Here is a 16,992-nt window from a genome sequence, read left to right on the forward strand (position 1 = left end):
TTTACTCTAAGGTACTCGAAAGGAGGGTCAGGCCGATTGTCGAACCTCAGATTGAGGAGGAACAATGCGGATTCCGTCCTGGTCGTGGAACGACGGATCAGCTTTTTACTCTCGCAAGGATTCTGGAGGGGGCCTGGGAGTACGCTCATCCAGTCTACATGTGTTTTGTAGACTTGGAGAAGGCGTATGACCGGGTTCCCAGGGAGTCACTGTGGGAGGTGCTGCGGGAGTATTGGGTGAGGGGGTCTCTACTCAGGGCCATCCAATCTCTGTACTCCCAAAGCGAGAGCTGTGTCCGGGTCCTCGGCAGTAAGTCGGACCCATTTCAGGTGAGGGTTGGCCTCCGCCAAGGCTGCGCTTTGTCACCAATCCTGTTTGTAATATACATGGATCGGATTTCGAGGCGTAGTCGTGGGGGAGGGGGTCTGCAGTTCGGTGGACTAAGGATTGCACCACTGCTTTTTGCAGATGATGTGGTTCTGATGGCTTCATCGGTCTGCGACCTTCAGCACTCACTGGATCGGTTCGCAACCGAGTGTGAAGCGGCTGGGATGAGGATCAGCACCTCCAAATCTGAGGCCATGGTTCTCAGCAGGAAACCGATGGACTGTCCACTCCAAGTAGGGAATGAGTCCTTACCCCAAGTGAAGGAGTTCAAGTATCTCGGGGTCTTGTTCTCGAGTGAGGGAACAATGGAGCGTGAGATGGGTCGGAGAATCGGAGCAGCGGGAGCGGTACTGCAGTCTCTTTACCGCACCGTTGTGACGAAAAGGGAGCTGAGCCAGAAGGCAAAGCTCTCTGTCTACCGCGCCATTTTCGTTCCTACCCTCACCTATGGTCATGAAGGATGGGTCATGACCGAAAGAACGAGATCGCGGGTACAAGCGGACGAGATGGGTTTTCTCCGCAAGGTGGCTGGTGTCTCCCTTAGGGATAAGGTGAGAAGTTCGGTCATCCGGGAGGGACTCGGAGTTGAACCGCTCCTCCTTCGCGTCGAAAGGAGCCAGTTGAGGTGGTTCGGGCACCTAGTTAGGATGCCACCTGGGCGCCTCCCTAAGGAGGTGTTCCAGGCACGTCCAGCTGGGAAGAGACCAAGGGGTAGACCTAGAACGCGTTAAAAAAATTAACGCGTTTTAATCGCACTTATTTTTGCCCTGCGGAACGTTTCTCACTGGATGAGTTTCAGGCGTACCGATTATACTGGAGCACCAACTAACGTTCATGACTTCAGACAACAACAAACCACAGTGAACAATAGTCAAACATGAACGAAGAAGCTGATGAGACCGCTTTGGTTGGCCCCGTGGATGGGAAATGTTGATTTAAAAACAGACGGATGGAAGCGTCGATAAGAGCACGGTTGTATGCAAATTATGCAAAAAGGAATTCGCATATTACCGCAGCACATCAAGCCTCAAGTATCACCTCAATGCAAAACATATAGCAGCTAGCGTGGAAGCTAGCGTGGAAGCTAGCGTGGACGTTAGCCCGACTCCGAGTACAAGGACCCACACCATAGTTGCCCTCAGAAATCAGGAGCATTTCAAAATGCAAAATTGGGGGGGGGGTGGTGCTAGTGGATCGCCGGAGCTGTTAGATTAACATTAACATGCTTATTGTAGTTGTAAGTGCACTGCCTTGCGGCCTGTAGCACCGTCCTTGATGGAGTATATGTGTGGGCTGGACCTGCATTTTACAGGAAAGGAGTGAGCAGAGAGTAGAGTAGTTGTCGATTCTTTTATCTGTTTTCTGTGAATATCTGCCTCACCCTCTCAGACTTTGAGTTGCGCGCGCTACTAAAGAGACGTGTTACCATGGAAACCAAACAATGGTGTAGCTGTATTAAAGTCTGAGTTGAAACAGTCGTGTGTAAATCTGATTTTGTCAGAAATCGGGAGAAATGCGGGAGAAATATGACCCCGGGAGGAAACCGGGAGAGGGCAATGAAATCGGGAGTCTCCCGCGAAAATCAGGAGGGTTGACAAGTATGACCCACACCCAACCCACACTCAACCAGATGACTGGTTTCAGGGCCAGGATAACTAAGTCCACGTCTGAAAAAATAACCATCTCACTGGATTGCACTCGACTGTAGACCACTTGGAGTGGTAGAAGATAAGGGGCTGCAAATGGTACTACAGATTCCATCGTCTGACACAACATATGAGCTGCCATGCAGAAAGACAGTGACAAAAAGAATCCAGCAGCTTTATGACAATGAAAAGGAAGATAAAGAGAATGTATTGGAGAAAGCCAAATGTGTTGCCCTGACTGGGGATCATTGGACCTCGGTAAGCAATTCAAATTACCTCTGTGTGACGGCACACTTTATTGACATCTTCTCACTGTTCTCAGGTCAAATATTTATATGTGATTAAAAATGCGATTCATTTCGATTAATTAAATACAAAACCTCTAATTAATTAGATTAATTTTTTTAATCGAGTCCCGGCCCTAATATATATATATATATATTTCTATTAATCATTTTTGGCCTTTCGGCATTCGGTTTTCGGCCAACTGTTTCCTATTTTCGGTATCGGTTTCGGCCAAGAATTTCCCATTCGGTGCACCCCTACTTTCTAGTAAACAGCTCTGAAAAGAGCTTGTGCCTGACAGTGCTTCTGCAACGGAGTGCTGAAGAAAAGTGGGAGCAGATTGTAGGGATTACAATTACTACTACTATTTATACGGAAGTGAGTCCGTAGGTGAGGCCCACGTCATAGGTGGGCGTGGATTAAGTCTGTCAGTGCTGCACACGTGCAGTGGGATTACCCAATAGCGATAGCCTTAGAGGGCGAAGCCTTATACAATATAGAACAGCAAAACACCCATAACAAAACTTACAAAACAAAACATGTGGCATAGCACAAGAATCGTGACAGCTTCCTGTGTTCGAATGAGCTGCTCCGAATCAAACAAATACATAAACACAAGGATAATTGTGTCTTACTGTTGAGTAAATAACAGTGTGTGGTTTAGAAAATAATACAAAATTAGAAGGAAAAAAGATGAAACGATACAGATTTCAGTATTCTGAGCCCCTACTCTCCCCATAACTGACAGCAACAAAAGTCCTACATTATACAATTAAAATAAAGAAGTAAAAACACTAAGTGTGGCTTGATATTGAGTAAGAAAAAGGTTGATAAACGCTGTGAGAATGGGTCTGCGGAGAGCATTTCTCCGCGATCCCAACTCGTCTATTACCAACGTTCAGGGAGCTCTATGCAAGTCAATGGGACTCCCTGATAGTTGAATATTGACGCTAAAGCCCCCCCCCCTGCGTTTGGTAGTGACGCCAAGAGATCCTGACATAACGTTTAAAGAATAATAAAGACAATTTATAGAGAGCATAATGTTTTTAACGCGACGCAGTCTCGCATCGTATGCTTCAGCAGAGAACCGGCCGCAGCCGTTGAATTTCAACGCAGCGGCGAGCATTCACTCGCGATCTCAAGACGCCTACTACATACGTTTAGGGAGCTCTATAGAAGTCTATGGACATCCCTGAAAGTTGAAACTCGACTCTGAAGGGCCCCCACCTTTCGTTGGAAAGTGACGATAGGGACCCTGACATAACGTCAACATAGGCCGAATTGGGAGCGAGAATGTGTTGAAATGGTCTGCAAAGGCTGAAATCCCTGTTCACTCCAGAGGGAGTTTCAGACACACACTCCCACCCCCTGCTCGAAACTCTTCCACTGGATGACTTGTTTACTGCGACATAGTGACATCACTACATAACACTTGCACTTCTATTGTCTCGCTCCCAACACATCTTACATGAGAGGCTAAGGGGCAGGACAACTCCAAGTGGTTGACCCATCACAACAGAGCCGGCCAGCTAACTAATCAGAGCAGACTGGGCACTGGTTTCAGACAGAGGGTGAAAAAAGGTGCAGCATGCACAGGCAGTATGAGTATATTAAAACAATTCCTTTTTTTACATTAAATGAATTTGAACATCTTATTTTGCCTAGAAACATGAAAATGACCGGTGTTGACATCTAACTGCCTGACATAAATGCATTCACCAACATTTTAAAAGTTGTATGTTATTGTCTGACTGAGATTAAATGTGCACACAACAAGCAAAATAAGGTAAACAAACTGTTAAGTCACCTACACCTTTACGGCACCCTAGAAACATCAGGGGCTGCTCCATTTTAGGCAGTTAATAGATACCCACCTTCTTTGATGACAGCCAGAACACGCATTGTGTAAATGTCTGTGGACAAATCATCTTCAAACACTTCCAGTTTCATTTCGTACACTGAGGACAGACACAGTGTAGATTGTTAGCTCATCTGTTTCATTGCTCACTTCTTCTCCCAACCTCTTAGGCACACACAATCAAACAAATACATGTTTGGTGTATAAAAGTACTATATTGAGTCAATTCAATCTATTTATGCTCTCTTACCAAAATCTATATTGCTGGTTTGTGTACTCTCACAAGCCTTAGCTGTGCGCTGCTCATTGCTGATTTTCTCCTTCTTCTGCATACTGCAGTTCTCTGGAAATACACAATTAGCATAAAGTTACAACACATCCGATCAAATGTTTATAGTAGTACATGAGCATGGATGATGGCAGCTGTATTTACGTCACCATTTAGATTATTAGTGAGGTTTCTTTTAGACTTCAGGTGCTTATGTTTCAATCTGGTGATTTACTGCAAACTCAATTCTACAGCATTCTCCTTTACCAGATGTGAAGCTAAGTGCTTTCCTCATAAGGAGTACAACTCCTTGATTTATGTTGTAAATCTGAGAGACTATTCCTGGTGATATCATTATGATGCTTGCAGTGTGGCTTTCATGGGGACAATGTCTGTCTGTCGATTAGTGGCTCCAACACTTGGGTCAACACTGAATTATCTCAACAACTATGATTGGGGAATAGCATTTAGTGCTGCTGTCCATAGGTAAGACTCTCAGCTACTAGCATTGCTGTATAGCCTCTGAGTCTTTGTTTCCAAAGTATGATGATACACTGCTGCAGTTTACAGACCTCAGACCTGCAGTCTACCTCTACAGAGCATAATTTAAGTGTTGTGTTATTTAGAATAAAAAATGGAAAAGGTTGATGGATAAGGTTGCTTTGACCCGTATACCTTCAGCACATGTGCACAGATCACCTCTGCAGAGCGTCAGTAGCTGTCCTCCTTTCCTCTCTGGATGGTAGAACTGCACACAATGTGTTTCTGCAATAGAAGAGAAAGATATTGAAACAGGTTCTTACGGTACTTTATAAAAGATATATTAAAGACTAGAACAAATAATAATGCCTGCTTATTGACAGTGTTATATTCTCTGACATCTATTGGGAGCAAAAGACATTGAGGTTTCTCTAAGACTCACGATCATAGTAATCATAGACAGATACAGCCGCTGGTTGTAAGACGCCCACTTTCATCTTCTGATGAACCCTAAAATGATTTATTCTGGTTGTGTGTGAGAAACCTGTAGAGAGAGGTGAGATAGAGATAGTTAATTGCGGAAAAACAAGACATTTTCATACAAGCACAATTAGCAGAAGCACAAGAGAAGTCTAGCATTCAAAATGATATTTGAATAAAAGTTATTTTAACAGCAAAACAGACTTAAATATTTCAAAGTAAGAGTGTAGGACTATGCGGCACCTACGGTCCTGAAATATGTATACTCATTTAATGTTAGAGGCACAATATACTTTCTTGAAAAAAATTGTAATGGAATAAAATGTAGCAATACCACAAGTCGTGCAATGAGTTTACTTCAGATACAAGTATTTGTATATGCAATAAGTACTTTAAAATTGTGTATTAATAATGCAGGATTATGATGCCCCAAAGGTCCTGAAAGTAATTCAGTTTACATTAAAATCCCTTCACAAAATAACAAGAACCTAAAGGAAACATCATATTGTGTATGGCTTCAAACACTTCTAAAATGTGGAGTTTCCTTCAAGAAATGCATTTTTTTACTGCTCAAAAAGCATTATATTGACATTACACTAAGGGAAGTAATACGCCTCTGAAAGCCCTCAATCTGTAGTGTGTTTTAGTAAAGTTTCATGAGTCTGTGAATCTCCCAGATCAGTTTAAAAAAGGTCCTACTACAAATAGATGGCATCTATGGGGAGCCACATCACCACATCTGTCACTTTATGGACCTCAGTTTACAAAAATACACATTACATTTTGGAAAAGAAGACGACTTAAGCACTTAAAACAAATACATCATTTATCAGTTTAAATGGTTACAACTCATCAACGTTTACTATAACCAACATAAGAGTCAAATATTTGTCTAATTTTCTACATGAACTAAAAGTGAATATGAATATAAGACACAGAAAATTAGATTGAGATCATTTAATTGTAATCAATACACTGCAACATTGCAAACCCATACATCTTATAGAAGTGAAAGTCGTACAAGATGGGAATAATGTCCAAATATAAAGAATTCCAAAAACAATTAATTTTCTTGAGTTTCACTGCTGCTGACATCCAAAGTCTTGGTACGTCTGGACCATGTTCTCCATGCCCAAACAGGTAGGTCTGTGTTCATCAGCTTGACACTCAGCTTCTGTGGGCCAGTACTCGATCCAGGTTCTTTCTCCAAGTACATACTGATACCTAAGGAGAGCAGTGTGAAAAACACGTTAGCTGTTCACATGATGAAGACCTATCTGTAACATTCAAACATAACATAAGAAAGCTTCCTTCCTCCTTCTGGATACTTTATTACTTGATCAATGGCAACAGTAAATGAGTACAACAAATATTGACTTGATTTAGTATAAAAAGCAGTGAAACAGAAAGATCTTAAATTCCCACACCACACAATCAGATTCAAACAAACTTACGTTTGATGTGCCTCATCTCTGTGAATATCATCTGATGTTCCCATGATAAGGTACGTTTTGCCCACATCCAAATCTAAAGACTGCCTGCAGTGCGGAAAACTGAGGAATGTGCGAGGTTTATTCAGGGGACCCACATCAGATGTTCCTGTTATTTAAAATTAGGAGAACAAAGAAAAGGTGAGGATCAAATGGATAGCTAATCATTCATCACAAAACAAAAGCACTTTATTATTACATATTTCCAGTGGAATCTTTCTGAAAGGAACAAACGTTTCTGGAAACGCACTATTTGCCTTCTTGCCAAAAGTGAAAGGAGCTGTATTCTGCTTTTTGGGGTTTCCCTCTCCTGCAGTTATTTGCGTTGTTGTGCATGTAAATGGTCTGCAAAGGCTGAAATCCCTGTGTTCCCTCCAGAGGGAGTTTCAGACACACACTCCCACCCCCTGCTCCAAACTCTTCCCTTGTGCCTAGAGAATTCGGGTGTATTTTACTGTTTGTTGTTTACGTGTCTCCCAGCGGCAGAGCGTCACTGGCTGTGTTCACGAGCTGCAACTCAGCCACCCCGATGCACCGGCAATAGTGCTCGGGGACATGAACCAATGTCGCCTAGAGACTGTGTTACCTGGGTTCCAACAGTATGTTAAGGATCACACCAGAAAAGACAATATCCTGGACAAATGTTTCGTAAATGTTAAAGGAGCCTATGTGACTAAATGTAGACCACCAATACTGAACTCTGATCATAATGTTGTGAATATGATACCAGTGTATAAGACCAAACTGAAGAGAAGTAAACCGGAAAAGAAAGTAATAAGGACATGGACAAATGAAAGTAGGGAAAAGTTGAAAGCCTGTTTTGATTGGACAGATTGGGAAATTTTTCAGGAAGGTTCACTAGATGAAATAACTACTGTTACCAATGACTATATCAACTTCTGTGTAGAACTAGTTGTTCCCACTAAAGAAATACAAATCTATCCAAATAATACATCTTATGTGACTAAGGACATTAAAACCGTTATAAATACCAGGAAAATAGCTTTCAAAAACAAGGACTATGGAGCACTTAAACAGACAGAGAAAGAACTGAAAGTCAAATTGAGGGAATCAAAATTGGCACACATAGAGCTTTTGGAAAATGCTTTTAAAGCCAAAAACCCCCAAAAGGTATGGGACACCATGAAAACCATGACAGGAATGTCATCCTCAGCTAAACCTATTGTGCCGAACAATGAATTTTGTTTTGCTAACGAACTAAACACGTTCTTTACCCGTTTTGAGTCACTGGATAATTCTGCAAAGTGCACTGAAATGCTCGAAACCATAATACCTGCTTCCTCTGACAAAATTACCATCAGTGTTGAAGAGGTCAGAAAAACATTTCAGTGCACCAACACCAAGAAAGCGGCTGGGCCAGATGGGTGCAGCGGCTTTCTGCTGAAGAACTTTGCTACTGAGCTGGCTCCAGTGAGGCAACCCATCTTTCAGGCTTCTATTGACACGCACACCATCCCTCTGTCATGGAAAACTTCACACATCAAACCGCTTCCCAAAATGCCATTCCCAAAAGAACATAAGGACTACAGACCAATAGCCCTCACCTCAGTGATTATGAAATCACTAGAAAGAATTCTGCTCCGATTTCTTATCAGTACAACACGAGACAAACTGGATCCATACCAATTTGCCTATAAGCAAGGGTGTGGCACGGAAGATGCTGTGGCCACTGGTTCACATCATCACTAAACATTTAGATAAACGCAACATCTATGCAAGAGCCCTCTTCCTAGACTTCTCATCAGCATTCAACACAGTACAAGCAGACATCTTGGTGTCAAAAATGGCCAAAATGGAAGTAAATCCATACCTGATTTACTGGTATGCTGCTTTCCTCACTAGTAGAGAGCAACTTGTGAAGGTTAACAAAACCCTGTCATCTGCCATCACAACCAATGTAGGCCCCCCCCCCAGGGCTGCGTGAGTTCAGCTGTGCTCTTTACTCTCTAGAGTCTAGACTGATGATTGTCGTACCAACACACCAAATCAAGTCATCATTAAGTACTCTGATGACACTGCAATAATATCTCTTCTCAGTAACACAGACGATCCTGAGCTGCACCAATCAGGTGGTTGAGTGGACTGATAACAATGCTCTTGAGATCAACACCAAGAAAACTGAGGAAATCATTTTTGGCTCACCATCACACTCCCATAAAGTCCCCATTGTCATCCATACAGATGAATTCAAGCAGGGAGTTTCATACAAACACTTGGGTGTAATGATTGACCGTCAGCTGTCATGGAAGGATCACATTGAGCATCTGAGCAAAAGGACAAAACAAAGAATTTATTTTCTCCGCCGTCTTAGGTCTTTTGGGGCGAGCAGAGAAATTCTTCTGTTGTTCTTTACATCTGTGATCATGTCCATTCTGCAGTACTGCAACACTACCTGGTACAAATGTTTGTCAGCAGCTTTAAAATCAAAACTGCTCCACCTGTTAAAAATCTGCTCAAAGATTGTTGGTCAACCCTGTCAGAGACTCTATGACTCAGCCTATCATAACAACCTAGTGAGGCTGTCCAACAACATCATCTCTGACCCAAACCATGTTCTGAACAGTGAATATGAACTGCTACCATCTAATCGGAGATACAGGGTCCCACGATTCAATAAAGTCAGACTGAAGCACTCCTTTGTGCATCAGTCAATCCTCACAGTAATTACAGAGCTGATCCCAGATCAGATGCACGCTGAAGGCTCTTTGAGCAGCTTTTCTCTCACTGAGTGTGCTGTTACGTTAAATATTTGTTATTTGTGTTTCATGTATTGTGTCTGGATATTTGTCTGTTGATGTTGGACATGGAGCTGCTGTGACGCAAGTCAGATTTCAGACTTGATCTGACAAATAAAGTAATATCGTATCGTATTGGACGGCTTGCGGCGGCTTACTGCGACAGAGTGACATCATAACACTTGCGTTTCTATTGTCTAGCTCCCAACACATCTTACATGAGAGGCTAAGGGGCGGGACAACTCCAAGTGGTTGACCAATCACAACCGAGCCGGCCGGCTAACTAATCAGAGCAGACTAGGCTCTGGTTTCAGACAGAGGGTGAAAAGAGGTGCAGCAGCACAGGCTCTTTTTTGACATTAAAGCTTGTAAACATGTCGCAGTAGAGCCCCAAAATATAAATATGAATCATAAAAGTGAGCATAATAGGGCCCCTTTAAATGTATCCCACTCACGACTGTATAATAATTATCCAGCCAACAAGCTGCTGACTGCACTAATAAATGAAACAACAAGTCGAACATCTTAATTTGCCTAGAAACATGAAAATGACCGGTGTTAACATCTAACTGCCTGACATAAATGCATTCACCAACATTTTAAAAGTTGTATGTTATTGTCTGACAGGAGATTAAATGTGCACACAAAATGTAAAAGGAGGTAAACCAACTGTTAAGTCACCTACACCTTTACGGCACCCTAGAAACCTCAGGGGCTGCTCCATTTTAGGCAGTTAATAGATACCCACCTTCTTTGATGACAGCCAGAACACGCATTGTGTAAATGTCTGTGGACAAATCATCTTCAAACACTTCCAGTTTCATTTTGTACACTGAGGACAGACACAGTGTAGATTGTTAGCTCATCTGTTTCATTGCTCACTTCTTCTCCCAACCTCTTAGGCACACACAATCAAACAAATACATGTTTGGTGTATAAAAGTACTATATTGAGTCCATTCAATCCATTTATAGTCTCTTACCAAAATCTATTTTGCTGGTTTGTGTACTCTCACAAGCCTTAGCTGTGCGCTGCTCATTGCTGATTTTCTCCTTCTTCTGCATACTGCAGTTCTCTGGAAATACACAATTAGCATAAAGTTATAACATATCCGATCAAATGTTTATAGTAGTACATGAGCATGGATGATGGCAGCTGTATTTACGTCACCATTTAGATTATTAGTGAGGTTTCTTTTAGACTTCAGGTGCTTATGTTTCAATCTGGTGATTTACTGCAAACTCAATTCTACAGCATTCTCCTTTACCAGATGTGAAGCTAAGTGCTTTCCTCATAAGGAGTACAACTCCTTGATTTATGTTGTAAATCTGAGAGACTATTCTTGGTGATATCATTATGATGCTTGCAGTGTGGCTTTCATGGGGACAATGTCTGTCTGTCGATTAGTGGCTCCAACACTTGGGTCAACACTGAATTATCTCAACAACTATGATTGGGGAATAGCATTTAGTGCTGCTGTCCATAGGTAAGACTCTCAGCTACTAGCATTGCTGTATAGCCTCTGAGTCTTTGTTTCCAAAGTATGATGATACACTGCTGCAGTTTACAGACCTCAGACCTGCAGTCTACCTCTACAAAGCATAATTTAAGTGTTGTGTTATTTAGAATAAAAAATGGAAAAGGTTGATGGATAAGGTTGCTTTGACCCGTTTACCTTCAGCACATGTGCACAGATCACCTCTGCAGAGCCGCGGTAGCTGTCCACCTTTTCTCTCTGGATGGTAGAACTGCACACAATGTGTTTCTGCAATAGAAGAGAAAGATATTGAAACAGGTTCTTACGGTACTTTATAAAAGATATATTAAAGGTCCCATGTCATGGCCATTTCTACTGATCATAATTCCATTGTTGAGGTCTATTAGAATAGATTTATAATGATGATTTATAATCAATGTTCCAAACCCACATTGGTTTCTCATACAGCATCTCTGTAAAGTATGTGTATTCACTCTCTGTCCTAAACGGGTTGTTAGAGCACTTGCCCCCCCCCTCCCTGTGAGCCAAGTGTGCTCTGATTGGTCAGCTCGCCCACTGGCTCGCTGCTGTGAGGAGCTGATAGTGTGAGCTGGCTTACTGGTGTGGTTACCTGCTTGCTGCGAGACAGCGAGACATCTGCGAGGCTCCACTAGCACCTCCCCAGCGGGTCACATTTTTTGTGTTAGAGTTTTACTCGCTACAGGGTGCACTTTGAGGGTTTGTGACTCTGCAGACCGTTTACTTTTAGAAAAAGCTAAAGCATGACATGGGCCCTTTAAGTACTTGAACAAATAATAATGCCTGCTTATTGACAGCGTTATATTCTCTGACATCTATTGGAAGCAAAAGACATGGAGGTTTCTCTAACACTCACGCTCATAGTATTCATAGACAGATACAGCCGCTGGTTGTAAGACGCCCACTTTCATCTTCTGATGAACCCTAAAAATGATTTCTTCTGGTCGTGTGTGAGAAACCTGTAGAGAGAGGTGAGATAGAGATAAATACACAAAGAGCAAGGCAGAGAGGAAAAGTATGGAAGAAGGAAACAGCGCCATCTTACCTTGTCCAGGTAGAGGATGAGTGAGCCTCTTTCTGATAGGACTTTGTTCATCTCATATTTTGCAATGGTGCACCCATGTCCTTTGGACAACTACACACACACACACACACACACACACACACACACACACACACACACACACACACACACACACACACACACACACACACACACACACACACACACACACACACACACACACACACACACACACACACACACACACACACACACACACACACACACACACACACACAGTCAGACCACTAACCATCACACACATATCTTTCTCTTAACAGGAACCGTGACAAGTGCATTTGTTGTGGGTTGATGTGTATCTGTAAAAGTTCTTACTGAGTCCAAGTCCTTTGTGTTAGCGGTGAAGCCGGTTAGCAAGCCAATATCCAAAATTGACATTGTTGCATCTCTTTCCTTGTCCTTATACCTGTACACAGAATAGATTGAAGGAAATGAAAGTGTTAAGAACATAGTGAAAAGGGTAATGAACAGAAGCAGAATATTTAATACAGATTGTGAAATATAATAATATTGTAAATAGCTGGTTAGAAAATGTTATGAATAAAGCCATGTGGCAGTGTGTTGCCTTGGTTGTACTTACAACACTTCTATCCTCAGCTTGTAGATCTTTTCGTCCTCATCCGTTTTTTCTGCAGGAGTAAAATATTATATTTGTATTTAGTTAATTTGTTTCTCAAGAGTAAGGTACAACAACCGAATAAGAGGCAGAAGGCACTAAATCACCTAGGATGAGCTGCACTGACAGGTTAAACTTCTGACAATCACTTTCCTTTTGTTTAGGTAGAGCGTAGTACAGCGACACCACCTGTCACACAGAGAAGGTGCAATATTTGATATAAGTCCTCACAAGGTTAAAAGGGTATTTGGTCAAACCTTAATTTAAAAAAGGACGGATCAGTTATTAACTGTTATTTGAACTCAGAGTATAACATATACAAATATATTGTACTCACTGTCACTGTTGCTTCTCCTGAACCCTTGGCAGTCACTGTCACATTCTGGTTTATAGCATTGATCTGTCAGAGTTTAAATATGAACACAAACACAAGCAGTCAAGGATAAGCATATATTAAAGTATTTATTATTTGTGTGACAAAATCAACAATCAGTGTGTAAATATGCAATCTGTACATTTAAAACCTTTAAAAAAAGATCTGATTCATCTGGCAAATCTCCATGGAAGAATTAAGATCCTCAAGGGACTTGAGAAGTCATAAATGGAAAGTAAATTCAGTTCAAAATTGAAAGGGGACCTATTACGCAAAATGCACTTTTTTATGACTTTTATACATAAATATGTGTCCCCGGTGTGTCAGGGAACTCACGCAGAGAGAAAGCCTTTGAGCTCCATAATGTTTCAGAAATAATCCTTGATAATCCATGATATGGCGTTTCATCACAGCAGTATTTAGTTTTGACAGTATAGACCCTCCAGAAAAACGCGATTCTGCGATCGCAGAATTTCCCGCATAATCAGCAAAATGCCGCAGATTTTTAAAAGTCCGCATATTTATCAAAAGGCCGCATAATCCCCGCATTTTTCCACACAAAGTTGAGAAAAAAAATAAAAAAGTTAACTCGTCTTGACGAGTAGTGATGATGACGCAACGTCAGAAGGCAAACACCGTCGTGTGAAGGTGTGGAATTCACACACCAAGATGAACATATCGAATCCATCACATTTACCCACGAACATTTCAGCTAAAGACCGGGCAAAGCAGTACCCCAATGTCTTGCACGAAAGTGGGGGGAAACTGTTCTGTACCCCGTGCAACTGTGTGTTGGAGCATAAAAGGAAATCGACTGTGAATACCCACTTCGATTCGCTCAAACATTCAAAAATGGTTTCTGCTGCGGACAAGAAAGCCAAGCAACTCACGCTCACAGAGGCTTCAACCTCCAAAACCCTTTCGAGGGTTGCAAGAAACGAGGTGAGTAGCCTACAATATTGAAGCTGGTCAGATAACGAACGAGTAAATGAAAACAGAATGAGGAGGAGGTGTGTGTGTGTGTGTGTGTGTGTGTGTGTGTGTGTGTGTGTGTGTGTGTGTGTGTGTGTGTGTGTGTGTGTGTGTGTGTGTGTGTGTGTGTGTGTGTGTGTGTGTGTGTGTGTGTGTGTGTGTGTGTGTGTGTGTGTGTGTGTGTGTGTGTGTGTGTGTGTGTGTGTGTGTGTGTGTGTGTGTGTGTGTGTGTGTGTGTGTGTGTGTGTGTGTGTGTGTGATGTAGCTTGCTTCTAGTATGCTTGTTTATCATAGCAACTCTTTAAAAGTGCTCCCTTTCATTCAGTAGTAGCCGAGTAACAGGGTGCGGGAGAATAATCACCTTTTTTCCGCTTCCCGCATATTTCACAACTGTTCGCATATTTCGCAACTTTCCTCATATTTCGCAACTTTCCGCATATTACGCAACTTCCCGCAATTTTCCCGCATAAAATAACATAAAACCCCCGCATTTTTATCGCATAATCAAGGATTTTAGCCCGCATAATCAATGATTTTAGCCCGCATAATTAAGGATTTTGGCCCGCGTTTTTCTGGAGGGTCTAACAGTAGCTGCCGGGTCCCGCATAATAATAATAATAATAATAATAATAATAATAATAAATGGAATTTTGAAAGCGCCTTTCCCAGGACCAAAGGTTGCTTTACATGGTGGAGAGATAAAACAAAACAGACAATGAGGAGCGAACAAAATAAGAAAAAAAATTAAAATAAAATGAAGGAACCCAGAAGACCAGGAAAGGACTAGGGTCCGAAGGCCATGGTGAACAGGTGTGTTTTTAGTGAGGATTTGAAGATGTCCAGTGAGGCAGCGTTCCGGATCTCGGGAGGAAGTGCATTCCAGAGGGTGGGAGCCGCAACACTGAACGCCCTGTCACCCACAGAACGAAGGCGAGAGCGGGGGATGGAGAGCAGGCCCGTGTCTGAGGACCGCAGACTCCGAGAGGGGGTGTAGGGATGTAGGAGGTCTGTTAAGTACTGGGGGGCGAGGGTATGGAGGGACTTGTACGTGAGGAGGAGTGTTTTATAGTAAATCCGGAACTTGTCCGGCAGCCAGTGGAGGTGGATGAGGGTGGGGGTGGTATGTTGCCATGGCTTAGTGCGGGTGAGAAGCCTGGCGGCAGAGTTCTGGACATATTGGAGCCTGGCCAGGGTTTTGCTGGGAACCCCGGACAGGACTCCATTGCAGTAGTCCAGACGGGATGTGATGAAGGCGTGTATGAGTGTTTCTGCCACAGAGTCAGAGAGTGAGGGGCGGAGTCTGGCAATGTTTTTGAGATGGTAGAAGGCGGATTTGGTCATGGATTTGATATGCGCCTGGAAAGAGAGGTTAGAGTCCAAGATGACTCCCAGGTTGCAGACTTCAGTGGACGGGGAGATGGAGCAGCCGTCAATGGTGAGAAGCAGGTCACCTACCTTCTGGAGCTGTGCCTTGAGAGCCACAATGATGAGCTCAGTTATATCTCTCACAGGCTCCGCCCTCAACTGGACTCTATGGGTACTACCTTACCCTGCGAGCGTAGCCGGCCTTGGGCGGGCCTACCTGAATGTGCGCGCATCACACCGTCTAAAAGGAGGCCTCGCCTCCTGACTATCATCCTTTTCTCTTCAGCAGCGGAAGTGATTCCACGAGAGACTGAGACGTTTGAAAGAAGAAGAAAGAGTTATCATACCTCCAGGGAGTCGCCACTGCTAGAGACCCGGGCCTGTCCTCAGTGCCCTGGCTGAAATAGCGGGCGCCGATCCCCACCACCTTTGCTTCGAGTGTTTGGGGGACCAGGATATGGCCGAGGCGGTGCCATTCACGTTCGCCATTACTTCTGGGTACGGCGTCCATGGAAGTGGGGCGGTTTTGGTGCAGTGGTTAGAGCATTGGTCATCAGATCAAGGGGCGTTGGTGAACTCCAGTTCGAATCCCACCTCTGCCGCCACTGCGTCAGGCCGTTGTGTCCTTGGGCAAGACACTTTACCTGCATTTGCTCCTGTGGGTAATGTCCACAGTAATGACTCTTACATGTCTAATATGTGTAATGTGTAATTGTAAAGCGCTTTGAGCACCTGTAAAAGCGTCCTAATAAAAAAATGTAATGCATTATTATTATACATCCACCTCCCAGGGCTGTACTCTCCCTGGATGATGATCATGGCGGTGGGTTTGTGGCCTACACTCATTGCTAGAGATATCCCCGCCTCACCAGGTCAGAGCGATTATTGGGCCGCAAGCACTTTACCCCTGCACCCCCCCCCCCCCCCAACAACTCCTGGGCTAAGCCCCGGATCTCCTACAATCCTAAATCCGCCACTGATCCACAGAGGAAGAAACACCGTCCTACACTCCCCGCTCCTGCTGTAAACCCCAGTATAGGGAGCCAGCAGGTGGGCGTGTGCATACAGCATTAATACGTGGGCGCGCGGCCCTCGTGAGAGTGGCCGCGGTGCGTTCAGGGACCTCCGCAGGAGAACGGTGGTTTACGTTTGTAAACTCTAGTTCTGGAGTAAGCTGTGTGTGTGTGTGTGGGAAAAATGCATTCAGTAAAAACTATTGCATTTATCCCAGAGTCATTTCTCTCCACAATTCCACTTTTCCCCATAATGTTCGTTTCAAAGAGACGGCATTGTGGCGGTGCGCGCGGCCCCCCTCCCCCGAGGGCGGGCCACGGTGCGTTCAAAGACCTCAGTAGAGAGAAGAGTCACCGCAACGCACGATCCTCCTCCACAGGCTTTCCTGCAGACGAGGGAAGG

General features: G+C 43.5%; 2 protein-coding genes across 5 annotated transcripts in view; one reads left to right on the forward strand and one right to left on the reverse strand.

Annotated features, from left to right (window-relative positions):
- LOC307032488 (complement C3-like) overlaps positions 1 to 16,992 on the reverse strand; it is a 76,183-nt gene that overhangs the window by 13,382 nt on the left and 45,809 nt on the right. Inside the window, exons 33-43 of one of the 4 annotated variants that reach the window (XM_079670468.1) lie at positions 13,204 to 13,266; positions 12,974 to 13,055; positions 12,831 to 12,879; positions 12,566 to 12,656; positions 12,212 to 12,301; positions 12,023 to 12,125; positions 11,326 to 11,415; positions 10,633 to 10,725; positions 10,399 to 10,482; positions 6,859 to 7,003; positions 6,347 to 6,628 (exon numbers count right to left, since the gene is read on the reverse strand). In XM_079670468.1, coding sequence (XP_079526594.1) covers positions 6,484 to 6,628; positions 6,859 to 7,003; positions 10,399 to 10,482; positions 10,633 to 10,725; positions 11,326 to 11,415; positions 12,023 to 12,125; positions 12,212 to 12,301; positions 12,566 to 12,656; positions 12,831 to 12,879; positions 12,974 to 13,055; positions 13,204 to 13,266 — 1,035 coding nt within the window. In that variant the 3' untranslated portion in view covers positions 6,347 to 6,483. Of the gene's footprint in view, positions 1 to 4,192; positions 4,277 to 4,426; positions 4,520 to 5,119; positions 5,210 to 6,346; positions 6,629 to 6,858; positions 7,004 to 9,057; positions 9,180 to 10,398; positions 10,483 to 10,632; positions 10,726 to 11,325; positions 11,416 to 12,022; positions 12,126 to 12,211; positions 12,302 to 12,565; positions 12,657 to 12,830; positions 12,880 to 12,973; positions 13,056 to 13,203; positions 13,267 to 14,410; positions 16,233 to 16,992 lie in introns of those variants that run through there. The other 3 variants (XM_079670469.1, XM_079670467.1, XM_079670470.1) reach the window with 3 other exon arrangements.
- LOC307032489 (FHF complex subunit HOOK-interacting protein 1A-like) overlaps positions 1 to 16,992 on the forward strand; it is a 100,146-nt gene that overhangs the window by 8,769 nt on the left and 74,385 nt on the right. The gene's annotated exons all lie outside the window — the stretch shown is intronic.

This window comes from Notothenia rossii (genome assembly GCF_949606895.1).
Source record: "Notothenia rossii genome assembly, chromosome: 3".
NCBI classification, from domain to species: Eukaryota; Metazoa; Chordata; class Actinopteri; order Perciformes; family Nototheniidae; genus Notothenia; species Notothenia rossii.